Here is a 14,353-nt window from a genome sequence, read left to right as displayed (position 1 = left end):
GAGGCGGCGACATGGAACGGAGTAGCGGGGATTTGTATGAACCCCATGACGACGGCGACGGCCATTTTGGCTCGCACGTCTCCAGCCTCTCTCTTGGCAGACTCGCGGACATGCAGCTCCACGTCCATTTGCTTATCAATGCTGAGCAAGCATGCATCATGTTCCTGTCCCGACTGCTGCATCCAACTCGGCGCCGCGCGTTGTCTATCGTCAGGGGAACCCGCCAAACCGGATATCCCAAGATATCACAAACAACGTGCGACCTTGGTCTGTGTGGTCTTGGCGCGACGCGCCAGCGACTCGAGCCCCAGATCCATCGTCCTCGCTCTCGGCGATTCGGATGATCCGCAGCTGGCTCCCAACGCTGCTCCTTCACCCTGTCTATGCCTCCCTGCCACTTGCCATCGCCTGACCGCACTCCGTCGTGCTCCAACACCACCACAATGCCCTCTGCTGCCACGCTCACCAACGACGACGGGATCAAATCCACGTGGGTAGCACGCGTGTTGACGCGTCTGCGCACAGTGGCCCAGTGCCCTACCTCCACTTTCGTCACACCTCAACCACAACAAGCCCTTGTTGTTTTTGATTTCTCTCCTCAGCTTCTCGACCACCTTGACGCACATTACATCTTGCCACTGCAAACGCATACACCTGTCTTGACACGCGAAGTATAATGGCAAGCCGATCATAAGCAGCCCGGCCGCGCACATTGCCATTTTGTGAGCTTGTGACTCGCGCGACCACCACAAAACCATCTTGATCCCCCTCACACCTACCGCCCCTAATGTCCGACTACGACGAGTTCGACGCGTTCGATGTCGACGAGTCATTCCTCCGCGAGGTGGAGGAAGTCGAAAAGCGTGCAGTGGCGCCTCGTCCACCAGCGAGACCACCAAACGCTGGTGCTGCTGCTCGTGCGGCGGCGCTCATCTCATATGCCGACCCCCATGCTGGGCCTTCAAGCCGTGCGGCAGCCCTCGGCGTGCGCCCGGCCGCCCCGCCCTCGGATGATTACGACATGACATTCGAGCTCGATCCTGCAGCGCTGGCGCAGATCGACTCTGTCGCGTCAGCCGTGCGTGCGCCTGCCAATCGAAGACTCGCCAATGGGACGACGCTGCTCCCCACGACAAGCCGCGACAAGTTTGCGCGCACGACCAGCGGGAGCGCAATGTTCCAGACGCACTTAGGTTTCCGGAGACAACAACAGTACACCAAGGGCAAGCGGTGGGATCGCACTGCGTTTGCCGCTTCGGGACGACGCGTCGCTGCGGAGAAGGAGAAGGAGGGGAGGAAGAAGAAGGGGAAGAGGAAGCGCGGGGAGGAGGAGGACGAGGATGATGAGGACGAAGAGGAGGAGGACTGGGGAGAACCGCTAGTTCCACCGCCCAAGCCACTTGTCGACATCTGTGAGTTGAGATCCTCCTAAACTCAACTGACACCCAGCCAAGCCGTACGGCCCCCAGACGCACCTGTTCAGCCGCTCGACGATAAAGGACTACATCTACCCCACGAACCACCCAAAACGCGACTATCAGTTTGAGATTATCCGCGCGTGCTTCACAGACAACTGCCTCGTCGCACTGCCCACGGGCTTGGGCAAGACGTTCATTGCCGGTGTTGTGATGCTCAACTGTGGGTTCTTTGAGCTGCTCAAGGCTAACCGGGCAGTCTATCGCTGGTTCCCGAGCGGGAAGATAGTTTTCCTCGCACCGACCAAACCGCTCGTTAATCAGCAGATCGAGGCCTGTCAGCTCACGTGCGGCATCCCGAGCGCCGATGCAGCTGTCATGACGGGGTCGAGCGTGACCGCCAAGCAACGAGCACGCTTAGTGAGCTGATTCTTTTTGAGGTAACCAAGCTGACGTATGCAGTGGGACGAACGACGTGTGTTTTATTGCACTCCGCAGACCTTGGAGAACGACTTGAAGCGCGGCGCTGTTGACCCCCGCGACATCGTCCTTGCTGTTTTTGGTGAGCCGAGTACCGGCCGCTTCGCTGACTGTCCAGACGAAGCCCACAAGGCATCCGGCTCCTACTCGTACACCACCATCCTTGCCTACATTACGGCCCATCACCCCTACTTCCGTGTTCTTGCACTTACGGCGACACCCGGAGGCGACGTGCCAAAGGTCCAAGGCGTTGTGGACGCGCTGCACATTAGCCGAATCGAGATTCGCGAGGCTGAGGCTCCGGAGATTCGCAAGTACATGAACGAGAAGGTGGGCAGACCAAGACGAGACCGTGCTGATGGGCAGAAAACCGATAAGCATGTGGTCAGAATGAGCCCAGTAATTGTGGAGTTTAGGGACCGCTGGGCAACGGTGATGAAAGTGAGTGAGAGTAGGGTGCTGCGAATACTGACACACCAGCCGTTCATTGCCAAGTTGGTCGAACGGAACATCCTCACCGAACGCGACTTGGATGCCAAGCGGCTGCGACCATTCCGTTTGACGGCGAAGCGCATGGAGCTTAGCCGTGACCGCAGCAGCGGGGCAACCTGGGCTTTCGGGCCTCTCAACAACCTTGAGAAAATGGCACGAGCCATGTTGCATTTGGTGCGTTTACTCTTGTCCCTCGTCTGACGTGGCAGCTCGAGTTCTCTCTAGGCATGTTCCACACCACACTCTTGGAGATCTCTGGCGGATCAGCGGCGACTGGCAAGAAGGGCAACACCAAAGCTGGGGCCAACTCGATCCGTACCAATATCGAGTTCCAGCGCCTGACGCGTGATGTTGAGGGGGAACTCAACGATATCCGTCAGCACACCGACGGCAAGATGGCTGCCGACCGCCACCCCAAGATGGTGAAGACACTTGAGCTGGTGGGTACTCACACACTCTTTGATGTGCTCACCAATACAGCTTCTTGCACATTTTGCTCAGGCCGAAGATGACGAGAAGACGCATGGCGTGAAGAGCAATACCCGAGCGATGGTCTTCTGCTCATTTCGTGAATGTGTCCTTGAGATTGTGGTAGGTGGGATCTGCTCACTCTGTCTCACACCTCGCAGGATATGCTCAACGAACATCCGGACCTCCTTCGTGCCACCAAGTTCGTCGGCCAGTCACAAGGCAAGCAGCTGGTAGATAAGGGCTTCAACCAGAAGGAGCAGAAGAGTGTGAGCGGCTGGATTCACGTGCTTATCTGACGTCAGACCATCAACGAGTTCAAAGAGGGCAAGTTCAACATCCTTGTGTCGACGTCCATCGGTGAGGAGGGCTTGGATATCGGCGAGGTCGACTTTGTGATCATCTACGACATGCCGAAACAAGCCATCAAGCTGGTGAGTGTGTCTCGGGAGGCTGCGCTGACACCTCAGCTCCAACGTGTTGGCCGAACTGGGCGTAAACGTGACGGTAACGTCCATGTGCTCATGTCCGAAGGGCGTGAGGAGTTCAACCACGAAGCTGCTCAGCAAACGCACCGCGAAATCCAGGAGGAGATTCTTCACAGCCGCAACCTCGAGCTGTTTGAAGATGTCGAGCGACTTCTGCCTCCTGGGCCGCTCCCTGCGGTCTTGGAGCAAGAAATGGAGGTGGATCCTTGGGACCCTGCGGACCAGAAACAGAAGGTCAAGCTCGCCGCTGCCTCCCAGAAGCCGACAAACACGAAGTCAACGACGGCAAAGCGTGGTCACGACATTCCCGATGATGCTCACAAGGGCTTCAAGACGGTCGCTGAACTCTTGAAAGAGTCGGCTGCCAAGAAGAAGCGATCACGAAAGGCGGATCCGTTGTCAGACGAGTCCGAGGAAGAAGTCATCGACCTATCTGGGAGACTTGAGAGCGACAATGAGGACGAGGATGACACCGAACTACTGTATGGCAACGTTGCCACGTCACGCATGGGCAGCGGCCCCTCTCAGAAGGTAGCGCGCGCCCGGGGAGCGAAGAAAGCGAGGTTGGGTTCCCGGTCCTCATCAGGCGCCACGAGCTCCGCCAAATCCAAGAAGAGCCAGGCCGAGGAGGCAAGACGATTGGAAGAAGCGGAACGACTCGAGGAGAAGCAGCGTGAAGAGGAGCGGCGCCAAGAGTTAAACAGAAGTGCCCTCGAGTTCTTCAGAACTCAGGGGCTTCCTAGAAACCGCACGCCGTCGCCGACCAAGAGCAGCCCGGGTCGATGCACCCCGCCGTCCTCACCTCACGCGCATGACCAGGTTAACGGCAATGGTACTCGGCTCAGCCCTAGTATCGCGGCTGCAGCTGGGTTCAGTCAACTTGACGGCATATGGGACGACGACGACGAAGACCTCGGCAACGTGTTCACGCAAAGGTCTCCTCCGCCGTCACCACCTCAAACTACAATGTTACCTCCGGCCACTGCGCAGGCTCAGCGGACAGCACCACTCGTGCCCAGCCGCTCGACCGACCAGATGCCCCCGCCACCTGTCCCTCACACTCCTTTCACTGGCGGTACCAGGCGATTCAACGACTCACCGATGGCGCAGTCACCGTTTGCGAGCGGTGGTGCGACACAGTTCCCCGTCCGCCGGCCTGGGCACCGGGCCATGCCACTATTCATCCCGTCCAGCGATCCACCTGACGAGAGTCCCGGGCCCCGTCCCCTTCAACGTCTGCGGCGGCGGGTGACGAGTTCGAGCCCGGCAGGAGGAGAGCCTGCTGTTGCCCCGCCCCGTGCTCGGCGACCAAGGCAAGCGCCAGGGGCTGTCCGCCAGATGGTGAGTTAGAACCGCTGCGTGATCACTAACTCCTCAGCTTGACCTCGATGCCGGTGTATCAGGATCAGAGTCCTCGGACGAGGCGTCGTCAGACGAGGAGACGAAAGAGGACCGCCTTTTCGCGGATGACTTTCAGGCGACCCAGGCACCGGCCGGGTACAACCAGCGTGCCGTGTACGCTGCTGGTCTTTCGACGCAAGTTGGGTCCCGAATGGGCCTGCAGTTCCGCAACAGCCGCGACGAGCGACACCAGGCGTTCCTCGGCAAGGCGAGGGCGCCCGTGCTGGTATCCGACGAGGAACGAAGCAGCGACAACGAATATGAGCTCGGCAGTTTCGTGTGCGACGACGAGGACGTGTCATTTGTCTGTGAGTGGGGAGGTGGAGGAGGCCGTGCTGACAACGCAGCGCAAAGCGATCCTCTTGGGAGTGGCCTGTAAGCAATAGTCGTTACATGCATGTGCTAGCGGTCTTGTGTAGATACAACCGAAGTAGATGAGAAAGATTGTGTGTAGTGTATAGGCAGTCTAGTATAGTGTCATGCCATTGTCCGCTCTTGATGGGTCTCTATAGCCGCGTACTGTTCGTCCAGCTTTGGTTAGAGGCGAGCCATGTCCAAGGTGGGGTAAAGTCGAGACTGGAGCCGTTTGCAATGTATGCTATGCGGAAGTAGTGGTTGATCGCGGGATCGATAGTGGCGTTGGTAACTTGTGACAAGGTAAAGTCTGTGGGGGTCAGCGTCGTAACGATTGGTGCACTCACTCGAGCCGGTATAGTTACCCGCGACGACCATGTCGTCGACGAGGAGGGACGCGCCGCTGAATCCAGCCGCGGTGAGGGTATCGTTGATCGGGGGCCATGAGAGGGTCACGGCGGACGCTTGAAGCACAGGCTGCAACGTGCCGAGATTTGCGTCGCCGACGAGCTCGGCAAAGCCCTGCACGATGCTCGCCCACCCCCACCGTCCGACACCGTCGAGGAAGAAGCCGAGACAGAACGCCTGCGCCCAGAGGGAGATGCGGTTGGGCAGGCTGAGCACGGGGAACGCGGCGAGGCAGAGGAGGTAGTGGTGCGGACGGAGGTAGCTGTCGCTACCTAGGTTTGCGAGCACGATGAGGATGGGGACCAGGGGGAGGTACCGCGCAAGGTAATACCGCAACATTCCGAGCCGGCGCAGCTCTACCGCCTGGATGACGACGATGACCGCGACGACGAGCACGATGACCACGAGCGCGATCACGCCGCCGGGCGAGAGCGCGCCGTACCCCAGGCGCTGGATGGGGACTTTGGCGAACACGGTGCTGCTTTCAATCCCGATCCAGAACCCGCACCCCTGCCACAGCGCCGCCTCGAGCGGTAAGTTCGCCCGCGCCCACCCCGCCAGCGTGTGGCGGAAGGACACGCGGTAGATCCAGTACCCTGCCAGCAGGACGGCCGGCAGCCCGCCAAACACGGCCGACCAGTCGGGCGGCTGGCTTGGCGGGTCGGACACTAGCACAATGTGCGCGTACCCGCCCACGAGGAGGGTCGCGAACAGGGCCACTGGTGGCGGGGAGAAGAGCAGCGTGAAGATGAACAGTAGCACGACGTTGGTGGCCGTGATGGGCCAGTGGTACTCCATGCACTGGGCCAGCGAGCCGTAGGAGGAGAGGGTGAAGGCTGCCGGGAAGTGGGGTGCGAAGGGCCAGCTCTTGATCGAGCGCGACGTCGACGACGTGTAGTTTGCCGAACCGGCCGGGTACGGCAGCGTGGTGATGCTCACGCAGCCGCCGAACGTGGGCGAGATGACGCCCGCGTGCACGGCAGCAGGGCACACCCAAGAGTCGGCGCGGTACACGCCCCGCTCATCGCCTCCGCCGACGACCAGCGGGCGGCCGCTGATCTTGCTCGCGCCAATCCAGCGCGGGTTCACGAGGTTGGTGTTCGCACAGCCGCCGGGACAGCGGTATACGCCGGGCGTGAGGTCCGCGACGCATGCTGTGCCATTCACACCGCACGTGTCGGGCGGCCAGTCCGGCCACATTGTCGCCGTGCAGCCTATCATCGCGGGCGACGAGGGGAGGTAGTACGCCGCCTTGATGAGGCCGATGTTGAGCGCCGCCCAGCACGCAAGGAACGGCAGCCACCAGTAGCGCAGGTGCAGGCGGCGCGAGAGGCGCGCGAACCCGCCGTCCGGGTTGAAGCTGTAGTTGCGCGCGCCGGCAGTCAGAGATAGTGTGAGCGGCGCGGAGGGGACCGGCGGGGGCTTGCGCTGCGTCGGGCCGAGGATGCGGTTCGTGACCCGCAGCAGAGGGGGCACGCCGGGCAGTCTGGCTAGGCGCCTGCCGAGGCGGGGCCACGGGTTGTGCGGGTCGTGTGTGCTCTCGTCGGAGGGGAGCTGGATTCCGCCGGGGAGGGGCTCATCATATCCCAGCGCCGGCTCGCCGGCCTCAATGTCGGCGTACTTGTCCCCCAGGGTTGGCGAGGTGCTGCCCGACCCGCCGCGCAGCGAGGTCGTCGTCGAGTCGAACAGCCCGGGCTTGGACGTGCTCGGCGTCGATGATGCCGGCGAGTCGAACAGGCCCGGCTTGGTTGATGTCGGCGGCGGCGTGTTCATCGCTGCTGCTGCTGTGGTGGTGGTGCCGCTGCGGTGGTGCGCATGGGGCGGCTGGCTGCGGGCAGTGGGGGTGACAAACGAACAGTGCGATTGTAAAAGAGTGTGAGGAGTGTTATATTGAGAACAACAATGCAGCGTCCCTCTTCTTCTTCTGCTTGTCCTTGTCCCCTCTGCCGGTGCCCATCATGCCCGAGCTGCTGCGGCGTGCTTTTTGCAGTCTTGCCGACCGATGGAGCATGCTGTTGTGCTGCTGCTTTGTGGTGCACAGTCTCTTGGCTTACCGCATGGTGTCTGCGTCGCTTGGCCCCCTTGACCCTTGCTGCTCATGCCACTCCGCAGCAGTAAAAAGCCAGGGGTCGCACGACCAAAATCCCTGCGGGGTCCCCGCTCGGCCGGTCCAAGCCGAATTATGTAATACCATGCGATTACCACGCGACGACGTTGCTTTCCCCAAAAATAAATCCGTCGCTCTCGCCCAAGCGTCGCGTCGTGGGTGTGTCGGCCCTCGCCCGTCTGGATGCCGTCGATGGCCGCGCATTGTTGCCGGTGTGATTGCCTCGTCACGTCTCCCCCCCCATTCCCATATCTTTGCGGCAAGCGGAAATAGTCTGCCCGACTAAGCCATCACCTACAGTACAACAACGCGTCGCTTCTCTCTCTCCTCTCCTCTATAAAACCCATCAGTCCCCAGAGTAAGCAACAGCAGCAACCTTCCCCAATTCCCGGCAGCACACCCCTGACATGTCCTTCGCAGCTCTTCCATCCAACATGGCGTCGTTCCAGCAGAAGATCAACGAGACCATCTTCAACGGCCTCATCGAGTTTGACAAGTACTGCGAGAAGCTCCTCCCCTACGGCACCGAGATTGGCGCTGGCCTCTTTGTCGTCGCCGTCTTTGTCTGGTTTGTCGTCCTCAAGAACGACCTTCCCTGGGCTGGTGAGTGGTTGCTCTCGTTGCTCTGGGCTTGTTGTTGTTGTAATGCCGTGGCCACGACCGCTTCCGCCATCGCTTCCTTCCTCGCGCTTCTCTTCTTTTTTCTTTCCTTGCTCCCTTGCTCTTCCCCATCTCTCTCACATTCTCGGCGTTTCCTCCTCCCCCACTCTTTCGCTGTCCTCGCCTTCACACTCGCTCGTGCCTGGCAAACGGTGCCCCGGCAGGCAACGATCCACGATCTGCGGCGGAACTCGGGTTGCTCGCGTCGCCGACAAACGTTGGCTCGACGCTACGCCAGCTGCCTTTGAGCACCTCGTGCGTGGCATCGGAGCTGGTCGTGCAAAAGAAATCTTCGCGGCGCAGACGCCGCACGCACGGTTCGCGTGCATGCTTCGAGCGAGAGAGAGAGAGAGAGAGAGAGAGAGAGAGAGAGAGAGCACAACAATCAAGCGCCCGCGCGCGCTTGCTTCCGCCGGCGGGCGGGGGCCGGCCACCAACTTGGCCTTGGTACAAAGCGCCACGGCGTGCTCTTGTCCCTATCTCAATCTCACGCCGCAACTCGCAACCGCACTCCCCACTTTCCTTTATCCCCAACCTCATTTGCGTAGTCGTCGACCTTGGTCCATGACGATCTAATGCCCCTCTCGGTTCTGAAACCCCGTCTGCGCCCTCTCCCACCGCCGCAGTGGGAGCCAGAGCTCGACCACCACGATGACGATCTCCACTGGCACGCTCACGAATTCTCCCATGTTACGAGTGCCGTGTCTCACGTCTCCCCTGCCGCCGGCAACTGCAGCTGACACTTCCCCCCAGAGAAGAAGCCCATCCTCGACACTGCCGAGTTCAAGAAGTTCCCTCTCATTGGCAAGAAGCTCCTCTCGCACAATGTCGCAAAGTGAGTGTGGTGCTGGCGCAGCGCAGTGCGCCTTGCGGTATGAGGTACACGTTCGTGCTGACGTCTTAGGTACCGCTTTGGTCTTCCCAAGCCCGAGGACTCGCTCGGCCTCCCTATCGGCCAGCACATCTCGCTCGCCGCCGAGATCGACGGCAAGCAGGTCATGCGCTCGTACACCCCCACCACCCTCGACCACCACAAGGGTTACTTTGAGCTTGTTGTCAAGGTGGGTCTTTCGCAGCGTGGCGGGGGAGGCGTGCGGGGGGAGGTTTGAGAGCAGCTCGGTTGGTTCGAACCGACCGGGTGTGAATAGCACAAGCCCAAGAGCCCGGCTCGTTATCGCACAACGCACGGCTCTTACCCCTGCCCCAAATACTTGCGCGCGCAATGCTGACGCACTCGCCAGACCTACGAGAAGGGCAACATCTCGCGCCACCTCAGCGAGCTCAAGATTGGTGACACGATGAAGGTCCGCGGCCCCAAGGGCAAGTTCAACTACAACCGCAACCTTGCCCCCCACCTCCTCATGCTCGCCGGCGGCTCGGGCATCACCCCCATGTACCAGATTATCCAGAGCTCGATCCTTGACCCCCTTGACAAGACTGAGATTGACCTCGTCTACGCCAACGTCAACGAGGATGACATTCGTAGGTGCGGCGTGAGGTGCGGTGCTGACAAGCAGTCCTCCGCAAGGAGCTCGACACGCTTGCTGAGAAGTCGAACGGCCGTCTCCGCGTCTACGTGAGTTGGCTGCATGTCGTTGGTATGTTGTAGCTGACCCACCAGTACGTGCTCAACAACCCTCCTGAGGGCTGGACTGGCGGCGTCGGCTTCGTCTCCAAGGACATGATTGACGAGCGCAAGCACTCTGCGGGCATCTCGGCTGGCGGCAAGGTCCTCCTCTGTGGCCCTCCCCCGATGCTCAACGCCATGAAGTGGGTGAACTCTTTGTACATAATGCTGACCCACGCAGGGGCCACCTCACGGCCATCGGCTACCCCGCTGCCCGCACCGTTTCCAAGCTCGAGGACCAGGTGTTCCTCTTCTAAAACGCTTGATGCGAACAACGTGCCGGCAATACAGTGCTTCTGGCACTAATTGGTCTATTAGACCCAGACGACTGGAGAGGTAGTAGACGATAGTTTATATCAGGGCATGCATAAGGTGATGAAGTGGGTAGGGAGGTAGGGGCTTGGGTGCAGTGGACGTGAAGAGCAGAGCACGGTAGGTGTAGGTGAATCGTGCGCAGCCCATGATGGCCCACCCAGGATCCATCCCCGCCGGCAAGATATACGTCACGGCTAGATTCCAGTGCACTGTCAGATCAACCAAGGCTAACTGCCCGCCCACCCCCATGACGCGGACATGCATACGCGCATACCTCGTATCAGCCGTGTGGGGCAGCCGCCGTGCGTGGAATGGAGCTCGGAAATCGGAAAGATGCACGCCTCGGCCCCGCGGCTTTGTACCTCGGTGAACAAGCGTCCGTCGGAGGCGGCGGCAAGAAGCCGCAAAGTGGCGCTGGCGGGGGAGACTCCACAGAGGTTAGCAAGCAGCCAGCCAACATTGAACGTGCATTCAACGTGTTCTTCTTTCTCAGCATACACACACACGCAAAATGTCTTCGCCAACGACGACGCCGAAATACACGCCCCACGCACTCCCAGACCTGGAGCGAAGGAGGAGCTTCACGCCCGGCGCGAGCGCGTGGCATATCCGTCCAGCGGTGTGGCGCGGGGCTACGCCGGCGCAGAAGGTGGCGACGAGCTGTGTCGTGGCGACACCCACGCCGCACGCGACGCCAAAGGTCGGCTGCTGTGGTCCTTGGGACTGCTACGGGCTGCTTATGGGTTAAGAGGCGGCGCCGACTTGCTCGACGCGGCGCATGCGGCGCGTCGTACGCCCATCTCGAGATCCAAGACACCTGCCCCGCAAACTTGGTTCTCGAGGGACCTGGCCCGACACCCACCCGATATCCGATGCCTGCAAGCCTCCAATGCCGACGCCGACCTGCCGCCGTGGCCAGTGGCGGCGTGCACTTCCTTGCATCATTCCACCTACGACCGGCGCCACACGAGAACCCAACCTGCCTTGCCTCGCAGGCCGAGGAACCACGCCACTCTGTTCCCCATGAACTTGGAGCTTGGCGCAAGCAGACGACCGACCTCGATCCGAGCGAGCCGAGTACACTGCGTCTTGCTCGTCACGACCGCCCACCTGCCGATCGCGGACGGCCGTGCCCACCGCACGGATGGACCTTTCAAGTCACAGCTGTGCTGGCCGGCGCGCGGCGCGCACAGGCCGGGCCGGCAGGGGATGCCGTGAGACGTGAGACGGGGGTTACGAGGGGGGCGACGCGCCGCGGTGCTGCGCGTCGGCGTGTGGTCAACTGGCACCCCAGAACCCCAGAACTTGTGGAGCCAGCACACGAGTAGACTTCAGAGTAGACACGGCAGACACCCCATAGACGACGTGATGGTGGAGCCTCGCGCATCCTTCCTTGCCGATGCAAGCTTCTTTTCTCGCGTTGGGGAGAAGCAAGCATTCTATGGCTGGCTGACGAACGCGAAGAACTTCTTCTGACGGATACATGACGCACGTAGTGACATACAGACGGAAGGCTGCACCGGCCAGCGGTGTGCAGGCAGACGAAACAGGCAGCAGAGGGGACAGACAGGCTCGCTACGCCGGCGGGTCCTGGCTCGGCTTGAGCCAGCGCGGACGCTCCCAGCGGCGGAAGTAGGCATCGTTGTCTGGGCATGTTAGCCTGGCGTGGGAGACGCACGACACGCACGCGGGCCACAGAAGAGCTCGCTCGAGACGAGCATTAGCGCCTCGCGCGGGCAGTCCTCCCAGATACACGCCTTCCACGGGGGCAGCTGCCAGGTGTTTAGCGGGGCGCTGGGGGGTGAGCAGGCGACCGAGGGGGACACTTGCATGAAGTGCCAGCGGGCCATGGCGGTCGTTGTTGTCGGTGGCGATTGGTTGCAAAGTCAAGAGACAATCGACAAGGAGCAGTAGTCAGTCACTGGGGACAGACACGAGAGCAGCACGCGCAACGCCGCGCGCCCTCTTGTACTCTCTGCGCCCGAGGGCCCCTCTCGCGTCCCCCCGCCCTCCGCAGTCTGCCAAGCACGCCCACGCCCACCCACGCGCGCACATGTGCACACTTGTGTGCTGAGTGGCACGGGCGGAGTGCTTCTTCTGTGTGGTGGTTCGGGCCGGTCGGGCGGGCGTGGCCGACTGCCGACGACGCGCCGAGTGGCGAGTGGCGAGTGGCGGTCTGTGCGGGGTGCGTGCGCGACGACGACGCATTGTGCGTTGTGCGCTGCGGCGCCGCTGACGCTGGTGGGTAGTGCCACATTCCAGAGAAGCGGCGAGGACTGCATGAGGAAGTTGTAGTCGTGGAACGCACCGTCATGTGCACTGCAGTGCCTACCGCAGGAGGCGAGACGCGCCTCCAACGGCTCTCGCGCCACACACTGCATACGTAGAAGTACGGTACATACAATCAGTCCCACCCCCACCCCCACACCGCCTAGAGAATCGAATAGCCGCCGTCAATGCCATACACCTGCCCCGTGACGAAGCTCGCCTCGTCGCTCGCGAGGAAGGCCACAAGCGGCGCGATCTCCTCGGGCTCCGCCCAGCGCCCGAGCGGCGTGTGCATCTTGAGGCCCATCTCGTTCTGGGGGACACGGAGGCCCTCGGCGCTCATGGCTGTGGGCGTGAGCATTGCACCAACGGGACCTCGACTCACGCGTGTCGACCGCGCCGGGCGCGATGGCGTTGGCGCGCACGCCGAGCGCGCCGTACTCTGCCGCCGCGTAGCGCGTGAGCGTCGACAGCGCGGCCTTGGACACGCCGTACGCTGCGCAGGTGGGGAAGACGCGCTCGGCGGTCACCTGGGCGTGGTGAGCTTTGCTGCTGGGTCGCACTCACGCTCGAGATGTTGACAATGGCGCCCGGCGCACCGTTCAGCCCCGCGACGAGCTTCTGCATCCCGACAAGCGGGCCGCGGACGTTGACGTCGAGCACCTTGTCGAGGTTGGCGAGGGTCGTGTCCGCGAACGGCTGCTGCACGAGGATACCAGCCGCGTTGACGAGGATGGTGGGCGTGCCGTGGGCCTTGGTGGCGGCAGCGAGGGCCTTGTCCCAAGTGTCAGGGGAGCTAGGGGCGTGAGCGGAGGTACGAGAGGCAAGAAGCACGTACGCCACGGAGCCAGTGACGAACACGACACCGTCGGCCTTGTGCGCCGGCTCGACGAGGTCGACGCCCACGACGCGCGCGCCCTCGGAGAGGAAGTGCGACACGATGGCGGAGCCGATGCCGCCTGCGGCGCCGGTGACCTGGGGTCAGTCAGTCGCCGCGAGGTGAACTCACGATGGCGATCTTGTTCTCGAGGCGGGGGGCCATGGTGCTTGTGTGATGTGTTGGGGAGGGGGTTGATGCTGCTCCTCGTTGTCCACTAGAGGCCCCCTTTTATATACATCACGCTGGGGGATGCTCGCCCAGCAACAATGCTCTGACTCCGCCTCGAGAAGAGGTATCCCACACCCCGCCGACGCCCAGCCCAGATCCGCCGCGCCGCGCCGGCACCGCACGACACCGCAGCACCCACGCCGTGCAGCACGCCGCACCGCAGAAGCATTACACGCACGTAAATACCAATCCGACCGCCGTCCCGATATAGACACGCCGAGCGGCATGTCGTTGCTGGGAGCATGTGACGACGATCTACGTTCCTGCAGATCGCGGAATGTCGACTGGCAGCGAGCGAGCGGGGTCAGACTTGGCCTCGCTCCATGCTCCACTTGCGTCTTTGGTGCGCTGTCGCCTGGCCTGCGATAACCCGTCGCGGTCGCTCGGGAACAGCGCATTATTCGTAATACGAACTATGCATCACATTAGAGCGTATGCAAGCGACGATCCGGGGATCCCGACATGCCTCGGACACGGGTGTGTGGGTGCCGCCCCGCCGCCTTACACCCACGCCGTCGTGAGACTCGGCGCCGACAAGACTACCGCCGCTACTGATCTGGACGATGCACATGTGCCCACACCTCGCTTAGATTACTACTTACGTGGATGCGTGCCTGCTGATCGCCGTTCCGCGGAAGGAGGATAGTGCGACGGCACGACGGGGTCCTGTTCTTTCGGGGTGGGTGTCGGAGTGGGTGGTGGCGGCCGATGACGAGTGAGCTGCAAAGATGGGTTGTGAGCGTGCGCCGAGCGGCCATGGTC

General features: G+C 61.8%; 5 protein-coding genes across 5 annotated transcripts; 2 read left to right on the top strand and 3 right to left on the bottom strand.

The window, feature by feature from the left end:
- Positions 1-787: 787 nt before the first annotated feature.
- On the top strand, positions 788-5,153 carry FANCM (Fanconi anemia group M protein; the record flags this gene model as incomplete). Its single annotated transcript, XM_062772333.1, has 12 exons — positions 788-1,412; positions 1,450-1,835; positions 1,914-1,977; positions 2,014-2,336; positions 2,376-2,561; positions 2,597-2,827; positions 2,868-2,978; positions 3,017-3,124; positions 3,161-3,289; positions 3,326-4,684; positions 4,722-5,052; positions 5,092-5,153. The coding sequence occupies 12 exons, from the start codon at positions 788-790 to the stop codon at positions 5,121-5,123; spliced, it is 3,885 nt and encodes a 1,294-aa protein (XP_062628317.1). The 3' UTR covers positions 5,124-5,153.
- On the bottom strand, positions 5,130-7,443 carry YIL067C (putative protein). Its single transcript, XM_062772332.1, has 2 exons — positions 5,446-7,443; positions 5,130-5,408 (listed from the first exon to the last, which is right to left on the bottom strand). The coding sequence occupies exons 1-2, from the start codon at positions 7,277-7,279 to the stop codon at positions 5,251-5,253; spliced, it is 1,992 nt and encodes a 663-aa protein (XP_062628316.1). The 5' UTR covers positions 7,280-7,443; the 3' UTR covers positions 5,130-5,250.
- Positions 7,444-8,626: 1,183 nt separating this feature from the next.
- Positions 8,627-10,281, top strand: CBR1 (NADH-cytochrome b5 reductase 1). The gene is made up of 7 exons (XM_062772331.1): positions 8,627-8,969; positions 9,027-9,108; positions 9,178-9,334; positions 9,515-9,755; positions 9,791-9,849; positions 9,895-10,043; positions 10,082-10,281. The coding sequence occupies exons 1-7, from the start codon at positions 8,849-8,851 to the stop codon at positions 10,155-10,157; spliced, it is 885 nt and encodes a 294-aa protein (XP_062628315.1). The 5' UTR covers positions 8,627-8,848; the 3' UTR covers positions 10,158-10,281.
- Positions 10,282-11,790: 1,509 nt separating this feature from the next.
- On the bottom strand, positions 11,791-12,065 carry LOC62_04G005778 (uncharacterized protein; the record flags this gene model as incomplete). The annotated part of the gene is made up of 2 exons (XM_062772330.1): positions 11,791-11,861; positions 11,903-12,065. 2 exons carry the CDS (start codon positions 12,063-12,065, stop codon positions 11,791-11,793), a joined length of 234 nt encoding a protein of 77 aa, XP_062628314.1.
- A 581-nt stretch (positions 12,066-12,646) lies between these two features.
- On the bottom strand, positions 12,647-13,525 carry fabG3 (3-alpha-(or 20-beta)-hydroxysteroid dehydrogenase; the record flags this gene model as incomplete). The annotated part of the gene is made up of 5 exons (XM_062772329.1): positions 12,647-12,828; positions 12,869-13,013; positions 13,051-13,279; positions 13,322-13,458; positions 13,493-13,525. 5 exons carry the CDS (start codon positions 13,523-13,525, stop codon positions 12,647-12,649), a joined length of 726 nt encoding a protein of 241 aa, XP_062628313.1.
- Between the last annotated feature and the right edge of the window lie 828 nt (positions 13,526-14,353).

The sequence above is a fragment of the Vanrija pseudolonga genome, chromosome 4, assembly GCF_020906515.1.
Source record: "Vanrija pseudolonga chromosome 4, complete sequence".
Taxonomy (NCBI): Eukaryota; Fungi; Basidiomycota; class Tremellomycetes; order Trichosporonales; family Trichosporonaceae; genus Vanrija; species Vanrija pseudolonga.
The sequence above is the reverse complement of the archived record's forward strand: the minus strand, read 5'-3'. Positions and strand labels throughout refer to the sequence as shown.